At 41.1% G+C, this 18,167-nt stretch overlaps 1 protein-coding gene across 3 annotated transcripts in view; it reads right to left on the reverse strand.

Annotated features, from left to right (window-relative positions):
- Positions 1-15,708, reverse strand: part of ZFR (zinc finger RNA binding protein) — an 84,389-nt gene extending 68,681 nt beyond the window's left edge. For 2 of the 3 annotated variants that reach the window (XR_005724758.1, XM_040262284.1), the window contains exons 1-2: positions 15,542-15,679; positions 15,149-15,248 (exon numbers count right to left, since the gene is read on the reverse strand). Coding sequence is in view for 2 of the 3 variants with exons in the window: in XM_040262284.1 (XP_040118218.1) it covers positions 15,149-15,248; positions 15,542-15,578 (137 nt within the window). In the remaining variant the exon portion in view is untranslated. Of the gene's footprint in view, positions 1-15,148; positions 15,249-15,541 lie in introns of all 3 variants that reach the window. The other variant, XM_040262285.1, reaches the window with a different exon arrangement.
- Positions 15,709-18,167: the final 2,459 nt, after the last annotated feature.

Consider the following 18,167-nt stretch of genomic DNA (forward strand, 5'->3'; position numbering starts at 1 on the left):
ACAATAACTGCATCATTGCAGAATTTTGGAAGAAACTTAAATTCAGGCTCTATATTCTTCTTAAAAACCAGAACCAATAAAATAACGAATCCTATAATTTCTACCAACTCATTAGATTTGCAGACTACAAGGGAGAAGGATGGTTAAATATCTGGATTAAATATCCCAGGTGTGGATGTGACTGGTGATGTAAGTCAAGTCTGATGCTGTAAAGAGCAATATTGCACAGGAAGCTGGAATGTTAGGTCCATGAATCAAGGCAAATTGGAGTGGTCAAACAGGAGATGGCAAGAGTGAACATCAACATCTTAGGAATAAGCGAACTAAAATGGACTGGAATGGGTGAATTTAACTCAGATGACCATTATATCTACCACTGTGGGCAAGAATCCCTTAGAAGAAATGGAGTAGCCATCACAGTCAACAGAAGAGTCTGAAATGCAGTACTTGGATGCAATCTCAAAAAAGACAGAATGATCTCTGTTTGTTTCCAAGGCAAACCATTCAATATCACAGTAATCCAAGTCTATGCCCCGACCAGTAATGCTGAAGAAACTGAAGTTGAATGGTTCTAAGATGACCTACAAGACCTTCTAGAACACACACCCAAAAAAGATGTCCTTTTCATTATAGAGGACTGAAATGCGAAAGTAGGAAGTCAAGAGATACCTGGAATAACAGGCAAATTTGGCCTTGGAGTACAAAACAAAGCAGGTCAAAGGCTAATGGAGTTGCCAAGAGAACGCACCAGTCACAGCAAACACCCTCCAACAACACAAGAGAAGACTCTACACATGGACATCACCAGATGGTCAATACAGAAATCAGACTGATTATATTCTTTGCAGCCAAAGATGGAGAAGCTCTAAAGAGTCATCAAAAACAAGAGCAGGAGCTGACTGTGGCTCAGATCATGAACTCCTTGTTGCCAACAAGACTTAAATGGAAGGAAGTAGTTCCCTACTAGACCATTCAGGTTTGACCTAAATTAAATCCCTTATGATTATACAGTGGAAGGGACAAATAGATTCAAGGGATTAGATCTGATAAGCAGAGTGCCTGAAGAACTACGGACAGAAGTTCAGGATATTGTACAGGAAGCAGGGATCAAGACCATCCGCAAGAAAAAGAAATGCAAAAAGGCAAAACTGTTGTCTAAGGAAGCCTTACAAATAGCTAAGGAAAGAAGAGAAGCTAAAGGCAAAGGAGAAAAGGAAAGATATATCCCTTTGAATGCAGAGTTCCAAAGAATAGCAAGGAGACATAAGAAAGCCTTCCTCGGTGATCAATGCAAAGAAATAGAGGAAAACAATAGAATGGGAAAGACTAGAGATCTCTTCAAGAAAACTGGAGACACCAAGGGAAATTTCACGCAAATATTCTGTGGCAAGAAGAACTATACAAAAAAAAATCTTCATGACCCAGATAACCACGATGGCGTGATCACTCACCTAGAGCCAGACATCCTGGAGTTTGAAATCAAGTGGGCCTTAGGAAGCATCACTACGAACAAAGCTAGTGGAGGTGATACAATTCCAGCTGAGCTATTTCAAATCTTAAAAGATGATGCTGTGAAAGTGCTGCACTCAATATGTCAGCAAATTTGGAAAACTCAACAGTGGCCATAGGACTGGAAAAGGTCAGTTTTCATTCCAATCCCAAAGAAAGGCAATGCCAAAGAATGTTCAAACTACCACACAACTGCACTCATCTCACATGCTAGAAAAGTAATGCACACAATTCCCCAAGCCAGGCTTCAACACTACGTGAACTGTGAACTTCCAGATGTTCAAGCTGGATTTAGAGAAGGCAGAGGAACCAGAGATCAAATTGCCAACATCTGCTGGATCATTGAAAAAGCAAGAGAGTTCCAGAAAAACATCTACTTCTGGTTTATTGACTACGCTAAAGCCTGTGACTGTGTGGATTACAACGAACTGTGGAAAATTCTTAAAGACATGGGAATACCACACCACCTGATCTGTTTCCTGAGAAATCTGTATGCAGGTCAAGAAACAGAACTGGACATGGAACAACAAACTGGTTCCAAGTCGGAAAGGGAGTACGTCATGACTGTATATTGTCACCCTGCTTATCTAACTTATATGCAGAGTACATCATGAGAAATGCTGGGCTGGATGAAGCACAAGCTGGAATCAAGATTGCTAGGAGAGATGACATCACCCTTATGGCAGAAAGCAAAAAACTAAAGAGCCTCTTAATGAAAGTGAAAAAAAATTGGTTCAAAACTCAACATTCAGGAAACTAAGATCATGGCATCCGGTCCCATACCTTCATGGCAAATAGATGGGGAAACAATGGAAACAGTGACAGACTTTACTTTCTTGGGCTCCAAAATCACTGCAGATGGTGACTGCAGCCATGATATTAAAAGACCCTTGCTCCTTGGAAGAAAAGTTATGACCAATGTAGACAGCATATTAAAAAGCAGAGACGTTACTTTGCCAACAAAGGTCTGTCTAGTCAAAGCTATGGCTTTTCCAGGACTCATGTATGGATATAAGAGCTAGACTATAAAGAAAGCTGAGCACCAAAGAATTGATGCATTTGAACTGTGGTGTTGAAGAAGTCTCTTGAGAGTCCCTTGGACCGCAAGGAGATCCAGCCCGTCCATCCTAAAGGAAATCAGTCCTACGTGTTCAATGGAAGGACTGATGTTGAAGCTGAAACTCCAATACTTTGGCCACCTGATGTGAAGAACTGACTCCTTGGAAAAGACCCTGATGCTGGGAAAGATCAAAGGCGGGAGGAGAAGGGGACGACAGAGGATGAGATGGTTGAATGGCATCACCAAGTCTATGGACATGAGTTTGAATAAGCTCCGGGAGTTGGTGATGGACAGAGAAGCCTGGTGTGCTGCAGTCCATGGGGTCACAAAGAGTCAGACATGACTGAGCGACTGAACTGAATACTGAATAAAGTCAGGATTTATTTTCTTCTTAAAAACTAGAACAAATAAAATAACCACTCCTACCGTTTCTACCAACTCATTAGATTTGTAGACTACAAGGGAGAGGGATGGTTACATAGCATATGAACTGTTAACAGTTTTCTTGAGATCTTTTAACTCTCAAGGTTGTACCGTTCTGTGTTTAGTCGCTCAGTCATGTCTGACTCTTAGGAACCCCATCAACCGTAGACTGTGGGTTCCTCTGCCCTTGGGGATTCTTCAGACAATACAGGAATGCGTTGCCATGCCCTCCTCCAGGGGATCTTTCCAACCCAGGGATCAAATCCAGGTCTCCCATATTGCAGGTGGATTCTTTACCATCTGAGCCACCAGGGAAGCCCAAGAATACTGAAGTGGGTATTTCTACCCTTTCTCCAACGATCTTCCTGACCCAGGAATCAACCAGGGTCTCTCCTGCATTGCAAGTGGATTCTTTACCAGCTGAGCTACCACCAGGAGAAATGTCATTTGGATCCACTGAACCTCATTCTCTCCTTTTCAGTATTTTTGAGGTTATTTGACCATTTACAATAGAAAAATTTCAATATGAATTATAAATTAAAATTCTTATTCCACATATAGACAAAATGGACCATGTTTTCTAAACATAACTGCTCATCAACTTTAATGCATAAACATGAAACATGTCCATCTGTAAATGCCAGTTCCACATTTTAAGTATTTCTCTAATGAGTTCCAACTCTTCATTACTTCCGGTTCTTCTTCCTACATTTGAATTGTCAACATACAATGCTTTAAAAAGTTTTGAAATGTTTTATGGCTCATATTTTTCTGGAGAGAGAGAGATGATGATGATGATGACCATATTTGATTCATAATTGTAAAACATCAATTTTTTGTTCTGGAATAATCTAATGAATTTTTAAATTTCTACATCTAGTTCCTTCCAACTGCCTTTGTATACATATCTCCCTTGAAGATTTGTCCACTAATGCATCATATCAAGTAAATTTTAGTTCACAAACATCACAAAACAAGAAAGATTTCTGCCACATATGCTTCTAGCAAAATGGGATGTTCCTAATATTGTCACAGAATATTACATAATGAAGTCCTTCTTATTAACTAGATGACAGTACTTTCTTTTTTTATCCTTAGAAATACATTGTTCATTTACTGATTCTTCAGTGTGAAGAAACTCATCTCAGACAGTGGTCCCCAACCTTTTTGGCACCAGGGACCAGTTTCATGTAAGACAACTTTTCCATAGATGGGGGTAGGGGATGGTTTTGGGATGATTCAAGTGCATTACATTTATTGTGCACTTTATTTCTATTATTATTACATTGTAATATATAATGAAATAATTATACAATTGCCACCTGGGCTTCCCAAGTGGCACTAGTGGTAAAGAACTTGACTGCCAATGCAGGAGATGGAAGAGATGCAGGTTTGATCCCTGGGTTAGAAGATCCCCTGGAGGAGGAAACCCAACCCACTCCAGTATTCTTGCCTGGGGAACCCAATGGACAGAGGAGCCTGGCAGGCTACAGTCCACAGGGTCACAAAGAGTTGGACACAACTGAAGTGACTTAGCATGCACTCATACAATTGTCACTCACTGACAGGGTTCTGACAGGAGTCTGCACGCAACTGACTGTGGTCTCTGTGTAGTCAAATCTCTCTGCTAATAATAATCTGTATTTGCAGTGGCTCCCCAGCACTAGCATCACCTCAGCCCCTCCTCAGACCATCAGGCATTAGATTCTCACAGGAGGAGCTACAAAGACTTGTGCAGGTCTGACAGCAGGTGGAGCTCAGGTTTAAAGGGAGTGATGGGAGTCTCTGTTAAACACAGACGGAGGCCTCCCTCACTGGCCTGCCACTCACCTCCTATGTGGCTGATTCCTAATGGTCTGTGGCCTGGGGGTTGGGGATCCCTGATCTAAGATATGGTATCTAAAGACCCTTAAGCTGAGATTTTGCTCATGCAATCAATTTCACCATTATCATTTGTCTTGAGTAGTGTCACTTTGTTCTTGCATTCATGTTATTTATGTAATAACTGTCAAATATTTTCTTGTGTTAACTTTATCTTTTGACAGTATGAACAGAGAATGACTAATTCTGACTCCCCAATTGTGTTGAAGGAAAACTAAAAGCCAACAATTAAAGGTAGTGTCTCTCTCTTCTTTCATACCATCTTGAAAGATGCAAAATGTTGGGCAATGCAATATCTTCCACTTATTTCACTATCATACCATCCTTTGAGGTGCTTTCAAAACCATTTTGCTATTGTATTACTTTTTTTTTTTTCTTAGCATAGCTGGAAATAAGTGATGAGTAAACAGGAAATAATCTTTAGGATCACAAAATAGCAAAATGTTTTAAGAAACAGAAAAACAAGATCACTAAGATTCCATATTCTAAATCTTAGACTTATAAAAAAAAGATCCAGTGGATCCATATGGTAATTGAGATAAAATTAATTTTATTCCATTTTGAAAATAAGCAAACAGTTTTCTTTGGAAGACATCTAAAAGAAAAAGTCATGCAATGTTAATCCTTGTTAAGTATTTGTAAACAGAATTACTCAAAAATGAAACAAGCTATTGGGTATAATTAAAGCTGATGGATACCATAAATTAAACCAAAGTGCTCTATAACTTCCTATACTCAAGAAAAATACATCTTTCATTATATCTCAAATATATTAACATTTCTTCAGAGAAAGGTATGGATACTTACAGAGGTGAAACTAAAAAAAATTACATCCCACCTACCAAAGACAGACAGAGCCAAAGAATGTTCAAACTACTGCACAATTGCATTCATTTCACATACTAGCAAGGTAATGTGAAAAACTCTCCAAGGTAAGCTTCAACAGTATGTGAATCGAGAACTTCCAGATGTGCAAGCTGGATTTAGAAAAGGCAGAGGAACAAGAGATCAAACTGCCAATATCTGTTGGATCACAGAAAAAGCAAGAGAATTCCAAAAAACATCTACTTCTGCTTCACTGACTATGCTAAAGCCTTTGACTGTGTGGATCACAACAAACTGGAAAATTCTTGAGAGAGATGGAAGTATCAGGCCACCCCACCTGCCTCTTGAGAAACCTGTCTGCAGGTCAAGAAGCAATAGAACCAGACATGGAACAACAGACTGGTTCAAAATTGGGAAAGGAGTATGTCAAGGTTGTTTATTGTCATCCTGCTTATTTAACTTACATACAGAGTACAGCCTGAGAAATACTGGGCTGGATGAAGCACAAGCTGGAATCAAGATTGCCAGCAGAAATACCAATAACCTCAGATATGCAGATGACACCACCCTTATGGCAGAGTGTGAAGAGGAACTAAAAAGCCTCTTGAAGAAGGTGAAAGAGGAGAGTGGAAAAGCTGGCTTAAAACTCAGTATTCAAAAACCTAAGTTCATGGCATCTGGTCCCATCCTTTCATGGCAAATAGATGGGGAAACAATGGTAACAGTCACAGACTTTATTTTCTTGGGCTCCAAAATCACTGAAGATGGTGACTGCAACCATGAAATTAAAAGACACTTGCTCCTTGGAAGAAAAGCTATGACCAACATAGACAGAAAATTAAAAAGCAGAGACATTACTTTGCTAACAAAAGTCCGTCTAGTCAAAGCTATGGTTTTTCCAGTTGTCACGTATAGGTGTAAAGATGGATGATAAAGAAGGCTTGAGTGCCAAAATTGATGCTTTTGAACTGTGGTATTGTAGAAGACTCTTCAGAGTCCCTTGGACTGCAAGGAGATCAAACAAGTCAATTCTAAAGGAAATCAATCTTGAATATTCATTAGAAGGACTGATACTGAAGCTCCAATACTTTCGCCACGTGATGCGAAGAACTGCTCATTAGAAAAGACCCTGATGCTGGCAAAGACTGAAGGCAGGAGGAGAAGGGGACGACAGAGGACAAGATGGCTGGATGGCGTCACCTAATCGATGGACATGAGTGTGAGCAAGCTCTGGGAGATGGTGAAGGTCAGGGAGGCCTGGTGTGCTGCACTCCATGGGGGGGCAAAGAGTCGGACGCAACTGAACAACAAGCAACAACCTACTCTTCATGTCAGATTTTCTTTTTTTTTACTAGTATTTTTTCAGAATTTTTGGGATATCATCTGAATAATGAACTGTAAGTTTATACAATAAGACCCCCAAATCCTCTAAATGTGAAGCTAGGATAACCAGATATTCTGAAAGTAAAGGTTAGCAAATGAAGGATTTTAAGCATAAGAGTATTTTGATTAAATTTATAATGACTATGTCTGCTTATAGTAAAAAATGGTTTGGGATGGGTAGAACTGGGGTAGTGAGAGAAACAATAAAGTCATCTTCATAAACCGTATCACTCTTTGCCCTCATTTATATGTATTCTTAAAAGGCTCATTGTTTTTTCTATCAAAAAGTATTGTTCTTCAAATTTCAGGTTCTCTGCCCATTTAACACAGACTACTATACCAGTATAATGCAATTATACACTATATTATCTTTTTCAAGAAATAAAAAATTCAAAATTTTATTTTCACTTTTTTTAAATCTTTTAAACATGGTGCCTCCCAATACTTTAAGCCCATTTAATCTCTAGGACCCTCAATAGTTTATTTGTGGATAAACAACAAAGTCCTACTGTAGAGCACAGGGACCTATATTCAATATCCTGGGATAAACTATAATGGAAAAGACCATAAAAAATAATGTTTATATGAGTATAACTGAGCCACTTTGCAGTACAGCAGAAATACAGCCTTGTAAATCAACCATACTTCAACAAATTTTTTAAAAAAAATTATTTGAATACTAAGTTAGATGGCAAAACCTATTTTATGCAAAATTTTATGCCTGTCTTTGATTCTAGTGTTTCTATAATGGCTGCCCATGAAAATTAAAGCAATGATTTTGATAACTGTCAATTCTTTACTTGGCCTCTCTAAAGCCTTAATATTGCTGACTACTTTATCTTCTTTTAGTTTTTATGAACACTACATTCTCCTAGCTCTCTGTTCACCACCACCTTGGCCCAGTTATTTCTTTCTTTCTCTGGCTCTACTTTCAACACCGAAGTTCCCCAAATTTGTAACCCTGACTCTATTTTTTTCCCCCACTCATTCAAAAAAAGTTTACTAAATGTTTAAATGTTTGATGCATGACAAGTAGTTCCTCTGGTTCATCCATACTCACAGCTACAATGGTGGATTCACTACCATATGGCTAATATTCACATTTACACTAAGACCCTTATCCCAACTCTGAGCTCCATTTCCAAATGCCTACTGAATATTCTGAGCACCTTACAAATGTTATTTCATTGAATTCTCAAACCACAATGGAGAATGTAGAGGCCTCCTGGGATGCTGATAATGTTGTTTCTTGGTCTGGGTGCTAGTTATACAGTGGTGCCCAGCTTCTGACATTTCATCAAGCTATACTCTTATTATATGTGTTCTTTTCATATATATCACACTTCAAGGGAGAATTTTTCAAAAAATTTCAATCCTGTGAGATAATTATTAGCATTATCTCTAATTTATAGATGAAGAAACTCAAGTACCAAAGGATTGTTTGCCCAATGTCACATGGAAACTAGTAGAGGGAGCCAGGACTTCAGAACCCACCAACTACCAACCATATTAAGAATTTAATTCATAGAATTTCCTGGCAGTCCAGTGGTTAGGACTCTGTGCTTTCACTGTTGAGGGCACATGTTCAATCCCTGGGGAACTAAGATCCCTACATGCCACATGGTGTGTCCAAAAAAACCTACACAAACCAAAAAAGAATTTAATTCCTTCTTGCCTTGGCCAACACATTGTCTAAAATGACCTTGCCTTGATTTTCAGAATGAAATACCATGAAGACTACCTCAAACCCCATAGTTGAAATGCTCCAATTCCCCATTTAAGTTTTTTATTAAAAGTCAGTATGATCATTACCATGGCAGAGTTACCTGTAGGTATACCTGCCCCTACTCTCATTTTCCAGCAGAGTAAACTCCTTGAGAGCAGGGACTATGTGTACTGCAAGTTACTCCCTACAAATGCATTTTAATGTACTTATTACATGAGGAGACTAATATTAAAAAAACCAAAAAGTCAAATGTTCTTTATTTCAATAATTGGCCCTGTGTAAGGGTGAATTAAGAGCTGCACTGTACACAGCTTTCACAATACACTAAGCAATGTTGTTCTTAGAACGACAACCCCAATTATGATAGAGTGATGCCAAGGACAATGTATGGATAAGTACCGTAGGCACACTCCCCACCTTTAATCTCTTTCTAGTAATTCTAACATACTTTGTCAGTTACTACATTTACAAGCCGAAGGACTGTTTTCTGATTATTCTGATTATTTATTTCTGAATAACAATTTGGCTGATTTGCTTTTTTTGACAAGTATCTCTACTTAAACAGCCATATATTCTAATCCACTCCCGTAAGCACACATCTATTTCTGGGATCTCTACTGTAAGCCAATGATCTGTCTGTTCCTCTACCAAAACCACATTTTCCTGTTTAATGTCTTTTGGTCCCTGCTAATATGCATGATATCATGACAAGACTGTCTTGACTACTTTTGGACAAATACTCTCTTCACTGTCAACATAAGAATTTATCAAGTTACCCCAAAAAGTCTGCTGTGGTCTTTACTGGAATTACATTAAACATATGGACTACTCAGGAGAAAACTGATTAACTTGATAGTATTGATTTTTTTTCACTCCATGAACACAGCCCATCTTCATGTATGTCTTCTTTTATGTTCTTTATAGCCTATTTTTTCCTTAAAATGTTTTGCATTATCTCATTAGTTTTAGATCTACTTAATAGATTTTATGGCTATGTACAAAGAACTTATTTGAAATATAATTATCTAATCTGACATTGATGAAACATGAGTGTTACCAATATTTCCCTGAACTTAGATGCAGGAAATCAGAATTCTTATTTCTCATATTTGTCTGTTAATTATAATCATGTTACTTTCAAGTAATTAAAAATTTGGAGGTCTCTATTAAACTGACACTGAAACTGAGGCTGTCAACTGATACTCAAGTACCTACTTTTAACATTGAGATGCTGCTGCTGCTGCTGCTGCTGCTAAGTTGCTTCAGTTGTGTCTGACTCTGTGTGACCCCATAGATGGCAGCCTACCAAGCTCCTCCGTCCCTGGGATTCTCCAGGCAAGAACACTGGAGTGGGTTGCCATTTCCTCCTCCATTGAGATGATGAAACTCCATATATTAAATGTAGGATAGTTATCAACTAAGGATAGCTTTTAGAACCCGTTTAATATTATTATGCAAATCTCTGCTGAAAACTAACATGGGTAAAGTACCTATTGAAAATCAGGCACTAGGCCAGGAAGTTTTATATTTAATCTTCACCTCAAAGCAAGTCAGCTGAAGAAACCAAGTCGTAGAAAAATTAAGGGACTTGGACAAGTGCCTAAAGAGACAGAGATTCAAATCCAAAGTGTGACTAGCTCATTCCCTTTTCATTATAGTATACTGTGAAGCAGGCTACAAAAGCAAAAGCACAGTCAAGAATACACTTTAAGCATTCTATAGAGTGCTATTTTGGCTCACTCTGCCCTTAAGGCTATTAATAACACATACAGGACACATCCCTGTAATAGCACTAATCCTTTTGGAAAGAGAATGTTCATTATTTCAAATTCATTCATGCAATATGAACCCTAAGATCTCTAATTCAACAATGGAAGAGTTAATATAATTAGCAGCTGCAGTAAATTTTTTTCGGTAGAGCCAGTAAATTTCCATCATTAACATTGGTTTCAAAAACCTGTTCATCTGGTTTTTTCACAGTCTCTGTTAGTGACCTTACTAGTGTTACTTTTATTCTTTCCTCCAAGATACAATATTCTTAACTCTAAGCTCCAATAAAAAGGAAAAAAGAGAAGGAAAAAAAAGAAAATTCACCGGTTAATCAGCCTATCCAAGTTACCTTAGTGATGTGAAGAGATACTCATCCTTTAGGAACAGATGTCCAAAAGACATCTCAAGAATCACTAGATGAGATGACTAGCAGATGTTTAAGCTAATAGCCAAACAACAGTCAAAACCCACTTAAGCATTTATTATTTAAGATTATTATTATTCTAAGATATGGGGGCAATTATCTCGGATCGCTATACAATCATTACTCAAGTTTTTAAACTCAATAAATTCTAGATATTAACAGGGTAAAAAATGTTGCCAAATGATTATTTTAAATAGCTAACTTTATTGAAGGTAGAATAACATTCAGATAAGAATTATAGACAGAACAAACAAAGAAAGTTTAAGCACAAACTAAAGATTCAGGTTATGCAGGAAACAGACAAGTATCTTGAGTAGATAGAAAGGTGACAAGAACTGAAACATCCATGGCTTTTCTAAGGAATAAGAGAAACTGGCTGTTTAAAACTCTCAAAGAAAAGATTATGTCCTATTACTAGTAAACTACAATGGGATTATGTTAGTTTGTATTACATATAGTGTATTTGTTTATGCCAAAAAATTCCTTAAAAAACTGAAGAACTTCTATGAGAACTTCTGTATAACTCCCAGTAAGAGAGGAAAAAAACTGATCTGATCCTATGAAACATTAATTTTTAGCAAGCTTTTTCCACTGAGAATTACGTTTCTCACATTCTTTGCTACGGTAAGTCCTTACAACTGTTAAAAATGGTTTTCTCCAAAATTTATTATAAAATTATGTCTAAAAGTTTTAAAGTATATATTCTCAAACAAAAAAGAGTACTGTACTGAAGTAGGTACCTATCCAACCAAGTTCTCTTTCTGCCATGAAGCCATTCCAATTTTTTTCACCATGCCTGGAGTCTGCTTTGTCCTGCACACCCCAAATAAACATTCTATGAGAAACATATACATATAAATACAATAATTAATAATTTTTTTTGATTTTATAATTTCCAAGGGGGGAAAAAGCACATGAACGGTAAGAAAATGAAAAGATTACATTTGCAATAGTGGCCAAATGGCACACAGGTTTATTTAGTAGCGTTAGAAGAAATACAAAAAGAAAAAAAAAAAGAAATACAGAAAGCAGGAAGAAAAATTATTCAGTAGCACAAAGACTGAGTAAAAGCTTATCACAAAATAGCTAATATGCATACAAAAGAAAAACTTGGTTTATCTAAAAATTATTAGTAGCAGGACTTAGATTCTTATAACATCTCTTAAAGAACTTTGCTATTTAGTATACCATTATAAATCTCAAATACTAACAAGCAAAAAGAAAGCTTAAACTTAAAATAAATTTAATCAAATAACTTACATAGCTGTAACTAAGAAAACTAAGAACCACAATTAAACCTAGACTTAAGAAAGTTACTTTGTTATCAGTACTCTAGGACAGGTGAAACCAATTATTCATGTAATCCAACAGATAAATGTTTAAGATTTCCTTGAGTTTATATCCTTTAAATTAAAAGAAAAAAAAATATTTTTGATAAGTAATCCGTGGTCTTCCATGTCTGAAAGTTGTATTTTAATGATTTCTAGACAGGAAGAAAGATGAACATCATCACTGCATTTTTTGCATATGCTTTTACTATTATTTGTTGATCATCCTTGAACAAGTATTTGCATTACTAAATCTGATTTCTTTCCATTAAAAACAAACAATTTCATGTACTATGGTATGTACAAGGATAAAGTATCTTAAAAATTAGTTTTGCCAATATATGCATAAATAAGTAATGTCAAAAGACTAGTCTTTTCTCATTAAAGTGTTAGTCGCTCAGGCGTGTCAGACTCTGCAACCCCATGGACTGCAGCCTGCCAGGCTCCTCTGCCCATGGTATTCTCCAGGCAAGAATAATGGAGTGGGTTGCCATTTCCTTCTCCAGGAGATCTTTCTGACCCAGGGGTGGAACCCGGGTCTTCCGTATTAGACACACATAAATATGTAACAATCAGTTTAATATTTTGGATTGACGTAACAGTTTACTAAAACTATTAAGATTCAAAGTGAAAAAAAAACCCAACAAAAAAACTAGATACACAAATTCTGTAATAGCTTCCTATACTGGGATAAAATACATATATGCAAATATTTTCATCAAAAAGTGATTAAGTACCTTTAAATTGGCATTTCCTCCCCTCATTTCTATCTATAGGTTTGCATTAGAAAAAAAAACTTCAAAACCGCCACAAAGAACTCACTACGTTTTCAGTAAACAGTTAATAAATAATCCAACAAATCTATCATCACTCTGTGAACAGTATAACAGAAAAATAGTATTAAACAATTAAAATGTAAGTGGTTAAACAGTCTTGTCTAGAACACAGTACTTGGTACCAGTAGATTTATGACACAGATGCTCATTAGTTATCTCCTATTTCCCAGAGAAAGAAAAATGGCTTGATTTTTCTCCCTTCACGAACATTATCAGCTGTTTAAAGTAGCTGAAACTTCACCAGTGTTTAACGATCACAACTTCTAAGCAAAGACTTTTTCTTTTTTAACGTTTTTGCTCCAATAATCTGTCATCTCAGTCCTTTTTTCTGCAAGTAAGCTTCAAGGTAAAAGGACTTGTAAAAGATGCCACATGCGTTCAAGGCATTCAACAATTAGTAAAATATCAATTTCATCAATAAAATATTTATATATCTCTTAAAAATCAATGGTGTCTTAAGCATTGAGTGATTTTAATCGGTAGTGAGTTTTTTTTTAAGTGATACATAAAATAATGACACCCTTTTCTTTACAATATATGGTGGTGTTTAGTTGCTACTCCTGTCTGCCTCATTTACAACCCCATGGACTGTAGCCTGCCAGGCTCCTCTCTCCATGGGATTTACCAACAAGAATACTGGAGTGGGATGCCATTTCCTTCTCCAGAGGATCTTTCCTACCCAGGGGTCAAACCGCAATCTCCAGTATTGGCAGGTGGATTCTTTACCGCCTAGCCACCAGAGAAGCGCTTGCAAGACATAGCATCTTATTATTCCATGAAATATGGCAACTGTGTTTCAGAATTACAAGTTTTAACCACAAAAGGCAGCCTTATTTTACAGATGAGGAAAATGACAGCTCAATTAAAAGATACTCCCACTGTCATAAAACCAGGAGCAAAACAGACTGGAACTCAGGTCTTCTGGTTCCCAGTGATGTCCTTTCCATTAGAGCACCCGCCTCCTGAAGTGAATGACGTGAGAAAACTATCTAGGTTTTACACTGCCTACTACACAGATATCTAATATAATCTTTCTATATAAAAAGTTCATCACTTAGGAGCCCTGTATGCCTGAATCTAGAGCCTCTCAGAATGACTCAAAAGTAACAAAATCTAGTTTTCTTTCTTTTGAGAAGATATATAACGAACTACAGACATTTCAGAAATTAGAGCTTCCCTTAAGGTAGATATTTCATATGGGGCATTTCACTAACTGTACCTCACTAGCCCTTTTCATTTCTCAGGAGGAGAAAGACCCACCCAGGGGAATTACTGGCCTACCTGGAGCCTAATCACAATAGCTGCAACAAGGCAGTGGACTCATTTGTCAGCACTAGAAACTTCGCGCATCTTTTCCAGCCTACCAGCTACACAATTCACAGGTGGTTGGTGTGTTTACCTCTCTCCTCACAGGGAAAACTAAATCAACCAAATGAATGCGATGACACCCGCAGTTGGTTTTGCGGGGCTCGGGTGGAGAGCCAGGTGAGATCACGGGACGCAGGAGAAGGTGCCGAGAAAACGACACGTTATCTGGGCTCGGGGGCCCGAACACCCGGCGAGGAGAGGCAGCGCGCGGGCCGGGGCGACCCCCACTCCCTCAGAGAAGCCCTCGCCCACTCTCTCCATCCCCAAGTGGGAGGGGGTATCAGAGGTGGGGACCGGCCCGCGGGGGCGGGGGCACCGCACGGGCCTCGGCCTCCGCTCCCTCCCTCAGCCCGCCGGGCGGGGGCGGCGGCGCGGCTCCGAAGCCGCGGGAGGCCATTTTAGCTGCGGGGCCGCCGAAGGCCCGGGCGGCCCTCCGCGGCCCCCAGCCTCGCCGTCTCCTCGCTCCCGGGCCGGGAGAGGCCGTGGGCCCGGCCTGCCACGGGCCGGGACTCCGGGGGCGGAGGGGGTGGGGGCGGGCGCGGGGGTGTCGCGTCGGCGGGATCCCGGCGGAGGGGCGGGCGGGGGGAGAGGAGGGAAAGAGCGGGGAGCCGTTACCTATACTGGGCCGCAGCCGCCGCCGCCGCCGCCCCGCTGTGGGTGAATCCAAAGTAGTTGCCGGTCGCCATTTTGGCATCTTCCCCCAGCCGGCTGGGCACTGCGGCGGGCAAGGAGAGTCGGGTCCCATGGCGGGAGAAGAGGCGCCGAGGGGCAGAGACGCCGAGGGAGGGAAGGGGGAGAGAGAGAGAGAGGCGCCGTGAGAAGCCGCCCTCGCCGGGCCGCGGCCGCGCCGCCTCCCCCTCCCGCCTCGCACTCCCTCACTCACTCGCACGCCCGGGTGGCGGCGGCCGCCGCCTCCTCCCCGGAGCCTGCCCCAACCCCCGCGCCTCCCCGCCGCCCCGGGCCGGGGAAGGGCCGGGCGGGGACCCCGGAGGGGCACATTATACTCACCATAGGTGAAAGAAACTACAGGGCATATGGGAATCATGGGCTCGGGCTGCTGCTGCTGAACTCTGAACTCTCACCCGCTGCCTCCCTCCTCAGCCCCGCTCCTCCTCAGCGGAGAACAGACCGCCGCCTCCCGCTGCACTGCGCAGGCGCGCCCGCGCGCGGCACCCTGGGAGCTGTAGTCCTGCCGCCTTCGCGGCTCGGGCGGGCGCGTGCCGGGCCTCAGCCGAGGCGGGCCAGGGGCATCCTCCGAGAGAGGCGGGTCTGGCTTCCTCCGCGCTCGTGACCGAGGCGAATCGCCTCGGGCCAGCCGAGAGGAGGAGTCAGAGAGTGAGTGGAGAGAGTGACGTCTACCAGTCTTTTCTTCTTACTTTTCACTTCTTTTCACTGTTGCGTGTGCATTTGTTTTTCTCCCTTTCAGCCCTTCTCCAACCCTTGCACTTTTCATCAGGATTTGAACTGGACTAACCTGGATTCTTTTTCTTCGTATTTCTCTCATTCCTGCTTCTTGTCCTTAGCGTTTGAAGTGGAGAGGGAAAGACGGGGAGGGAGGGGAGAACGAGAAAAAGAATGGCAGGTGTGCTATTCCGTTAGCTGCTGCTGCTGCTGCTAAGTCGCTTCAGTCGTGTCCGACTCTGTGCCACCCCATAGACGGCTACCCCTTCCGAATTAATCTCTTCCGGTTGCCTTTCTCTCACCCGCGCCCACTCCCTTGATTTCGAGGACGTGTATGGAGCCTCCACAAAGCGTCAGGCCCCCGTTCTGGGTACTGGAGATAGAGCAGTGAGCAAAACAAAGTCCCCATTCGTACGGAATTTACCTTCTGGGAAACGGGGAGGCGGGTGGTGGTGAAATTCAGACAATAGCCAAATAGTTTGTCGGCTGGTTGATTGCAGCTTTAAGAATAAAGCAGGGTAGGAGTTAGAGAGCGAGGGAGGTGCTACTTTACTAGGGTGTGGTTAGGGACGCCGTCGAGTAGAGAGAGCCCCAGGAATTGAGGAGATAAACCTGGTGTAGATGGTTGCGGGAAGAACAGCAAATGGAGGGCCCTAAGGCAGGGGTGCTCAAGAGCGGCAAGGAAGTTAGTCTGGCTGGAGTCGAGTGACAGGGAGTCGGGATCGTAACAGTCTGCTAAGACAGCCTAATCTGTCAGGGTCAGGACAGGAGGGTACTCTTCCCTCCGTGCAGGCGTGTCTTTGTTCCCTCTGCTTTCTCACCGTTTTCTCTCTACTTCCCCTGTGCATTTTCAACCATTCTCTTTCCTCTTGCAATCCCTGGTCGGTTTGTTTCTATTTCTCCCACCTTATCTCTTTTCCTGCCTTCCAGCAGTGCCTAAGTGCTGCACTTCACCTCTTCTTCACGGTGTTTACGCCCATCCCCCAGACCCTCTGCTTGGTGTCTGTGTGTTCAGTCCGGTCCCGGCTCTGGACTGTGGCCCCTCTGTCCACAAGATTTCCCAAGCAAGTTTACTGGAGTGGGATGCCGCTGGGGAATCTTCCCGACCTAGGGATCGTACCTGTGTCTCTTGGGTCTCCTGCATTGGCAATGGGATTCTTTACCACTAGGCCACCTGGGAAGCCCTCTCCTGCCAGAGCAGAGATAATATCTCAGTTCTTATTTATGCCAATCCTGCTCCCCCCATACCTCCTACAAAGAACAGGTTCTGAAATCCTGTCTGCATTATCCTCTTACTCTTTTCAAAAAAGAGAAATGTAGTATATTTGAGATAAGTCAATGTCATTGTTTTTGAGAATGCAGATGTTTCCCCAGGCAAAAGTTATTTGTGCTCCAAGTGTGTTGCCACTCAGGATATTAGAACTGAATTTTAAAAGTAATTTGCCTTGAACTTCAGGGAGCAATCAAGCCTTCAAGGTGCTGACTGTAACTGCTTTGATAAATTTGCACTATTAGTTGCTAGGCTACTTGAATAAAACTGGCGGAGAGAAGACAAGTGTTAATCACCTGACCAACAAGGTTCTTTTTTGGCCAGTTTTGTGCTAGGTTGCTTGGCAGGCATTTGAGGATAGAAGAGGACTGTGGGCGCACCCCAATGAGCAGGCAGGTGACTGGAAAGAGGGGGACATGCCTTTTCCCTTTGGTAACTATTCCTAGAGATCAGGGTAGGCCTCGACTTGCCCCCACTTGGGTTTATTTAAGGAAGGAGTTTTGGAAGCAGCTGGGAATCAAGAAGACTCAGGTCCTTTTCCGGGTCATTTAGTAGTGGAATGACCTGAGCACATTGTTTAGGCTTTTTAAACCTGTATGACTGGAATAACAATAATCCTCACAGGATTGTGGTGGGGTTTCAGTGAAGTAGCATTTCTATAAAACAACAGTCCTTCACACTTCAGACAGACTGATGGGTTCAAAACGCAAATCTGATCAAACCCCTCTGTGCTTCACCTCCCTCTTAGGATAAATCAAAAGTTCCACATGAGTTACAAGCCCTGTGTGGTCTGATCTTGCCACCTCATCAGTATCTTCTTTCTGTTAACCGAAATAGTGTGTGGGTCTGGCTGCTTGTTACTCAAAAGCCAATAAACAGGTCAGCTTGGTAGAAAGAAAAGTTTGCTTTATTTCAGATGCTGGCAACTGGGGGGTGGTATGGGGAGCAAGGGCATATGTCCAA

The sequence above is a fragment of the Oryx dammah genome, unplaced genomic scaffold (assembly GCF_014754425.2).
Source record: "Oryx dammah isolate SB20612 unplaced genomic scaffold, SCBI_Odam_1.1 HiC_scaffold_20, whole genome shotgun sequence".
In the NCBI taxonomy this organism is placed as follows: domain Eukaryota; kingdom Metazoa; phylum Chordata; class Mammalia; order Artiodactyla; family Bovidae; genus Oryx; species Oryx dammah.